We start from the raw sequence: 2,549 nt of genomic DNA, 5'->3' as shown, positions 1-2,549 counted from the left end.
TTAAACGTGTGAATTGAACAGGTTTTAATGACACTTAATGTACAGATCACACTGATAACATATAAAGAACAATAAAGGACATGTGACGAGAAACATTTACATTTACAACACAACACACATAATCCAAAAGAACATAAAATAAGACATCATGTGAATAGTATAAAATAGATACAGTCATAGATTAATAAGAGCTTGTCATGAGAAAAGGCCTTTAATATGAAGCGTACATGCATGACATCTTTGTTGTGTTTGGTTGCACTCATTTTGAGCTTGTCTCGAGCATGCAAAAATACAGTCGCGTAGATCTTCAGAGATGAGATCAAATAATGTTGCACAGTTGCCATCGTTTCCCAATGCAACTGAGCACAAAAGTCCATTTGCTACAAAATGTTGTAAACATAACGTTTATTTACATCAGCACCTTTAGTGTCCAATTCAACAGTCCAAAGAGTTCAGTTCAGTCTGTGATCTTTATGCATCAGTGAACAGAGAGTTGACATCACAGGAGTGGCCTGTAGTAGGAGATGCTTACAATAGATGTTGAATGACCAACGTCTAAACATAACTCACTGCCTATTTCCCATCTAGACATGAAACGCATTCACTTTCTGAGTTTTAATACAAGCTGAAAAGTTGATATTTTTGTTAGCCCAAAATAGGACAGTTGAGACTGTGCTTCACTGTGAAAGTCAGGGTTTCCATTGTCATTTATAACCTGGAAATATGGAGTTTTTAAAAACACCCACATTTCCAAGTCACGCTGTTAAAATAAAGGTTCGGAAAGGGTTCTTAGTGATGCCAACTTTTGGTCTCCAAAGAACTTTTTAAGGCAAAGGTTTTAAAAAGATCAAATTCTTTCTCACTTTTTTATGCAGTACGCACTTACCACTACAAGTTTTGCGCAACAAAAAGGTGGATTGATGGAATCTTACCATACAGGCCGTCAAAGAGCTTGATTTAGTGTGCATGAAATGTTTCATATTAGCGCAACAATATTGTATCGGCTACATGTTGCTCTTGATAAATTTACTTTGGAAGTGTCGCGCGTCGTAACTATTCACAATAAAGCACAGCCTGTAGTGCGTTATTACTTAAATGCACCGTTTAACTAAAAACCATGATTTATAAACCTGCCTGTGTTGTCTGTCAACCACTGAAATACTGATCAATAGAGATGAACGTCCTCTAATACGCTTGAACTTGGTTAGGCAGCAGTTGACACCCGTTATTGACGTGGTTCATGACTCTCTGCTTTAACTGCGCCACTTGTTCTCTCAACACGCTGGCCGTGGACGCGAGCTCCGTGTTCTGGTTTTTTAGGGTTTTCACTTTGTCTTCCAGTCGGGATATCCGCTCCAGTTTCCTCTTGCGGCACTTGGAAGCGGCGATCCGGTTGCGTAGTTTTTTCCTCTCGGCCTTGATGCGCTCCTGCGTGTCCATGTCGATGGGGGAGAGCGGCGGACTGTCGCCGATGCTCTGCATGTCCGGTACCGTCTGCGGCTCGTCCTTTAGGGACTGTTGCGCGCTCATGGGATGCGCGGGCGGCGGCGGTGGGAAGGGAATGGTGTCCGTGGAATAGTTCACCGTGGTGCCGCCATACGCGCTCAGGTTCGTGTACACCGGAAGATCCACGGGCAGGGCGAGGGTGGCGCTGGACGGGAGTCTGTTGAGCGTCGGCGGAACGCACGGTCCGCCATTTAGCTGGTTCTGTTTGTGGAGGTCTTCCAGGGCTTTCACGAAGCCCTCGGCGAACTCCTGCTCGTCGCTTACCGACTTCGGGTAGACGAACTGGGAGGTCGGTGTGGTCGTCACCATGCCATTGGACTGGATGATCAACCTCTCCAGCTCTGGTGACGCTAGCTTTAGGAGTCCCAGGTCGGGCGAATTGAGGATCCCCTCGGCATCCCTCAGGTCCGGCTTTAAACTGGAGCTGTTCTGATCGTCTAGGTTTAAGCTCATGTCTTTCTTCATCATTATGGTTGATATTCCTAGTATTTCCTCTGGTGGATAAAAGCTTGTTCCCATCCTACACCCTATAATGGAGTGCGCTGGGTTTGGTGTCCAAATAATCCATGAGTTTGTTTTTGTCGTCTTCTGCTTTTACCTAAAGTCTCTTCTTGTTGCGATAGTTTTACTTTCACTTGATCGATTTAAGATACTGTTGTCATGATATTGTCGGTTCTCCCCAGCGCGAGAAATGTTATCTATGGGCGTCAATACGCATTTGCAAGTTTTCTATCCCTAAAAATTCCATTATGTCACTTCAGAGCGCTCAGATTGGCCAAAGATGACGTTTTCTTCCGGTTTCATTTACATAAGGGGCCGCGCTCGCCGCTGTCGCCATGGAGACGGCGAGTAAACGGCAAACAGCGCGGTGCATTGTGGGTTGATGTCATAGAGAACGTAGAGCGCGCGAGGGTGGGGACAGAAACAAGGCTGTTTGGTGGTAGAAAATGTTCTTTTATTTTAGATGTTTGAAACCATGTTTCCTCTTGAATTTAATCTAATGGAATAAAACAGCACGTGTAGGTTATATAGATAATGAAAAT

At 44.3% G+C, this 2,549-nt stretch overlaps 1 protein-coding gene across 1 annotated transcript; it reads right to left on the bottom strand.

Annotated features, from left to right (window-relative positions):
• Positions 1 to 2,302, bottom strand: jund (JunD proto-oncogene, AP-1 transcription factor subunit). Its single transcript, XM_055201235.2, has one exon. It carries the CDS (start codon positions 2,023 to 2,025, stop codon positions 1,186 to 1,188), a length of 840 nt encoding a protein of 279 aa, XP_055057210.1. The 5' UTR covers positions 2,026 to 2,302; the 3' UTR covers positions 1 to 1,185.
• Between the last annotated feature and the right edge of the window lie 247 nt (positions 2,303 to 2,549).

This window comes from Misgurnus anguillicaudatus, chromosome 2 (assembly GCF_027580225.2).
Source record: "Misgurnus anguillicaudatus chromosome 2, ASM2758022v2, whole genome shotgun sequence".
Lineage (NCBI taxonomy): Eukaryota > Metazoa > Chordata > Actinopteri > Cypriniformes > Cobitidae > Misgurnus > Misgurnus anguillicaudatus.
The sequence above is the reverse complement of the archived record's forward strand: the minus strand, read 5'-3'. Positions and strand labels throughout refer to the sequence as shown.

Excerpts from the sequence above, each read along its gene's own strand:
- jund (XM_055201235.2), bottom strand. The coding sequence starts at position 2,025 with ATGGGAACAAGCTTTTATCCACCAGAGGAAATACTAGGAATATCAACC.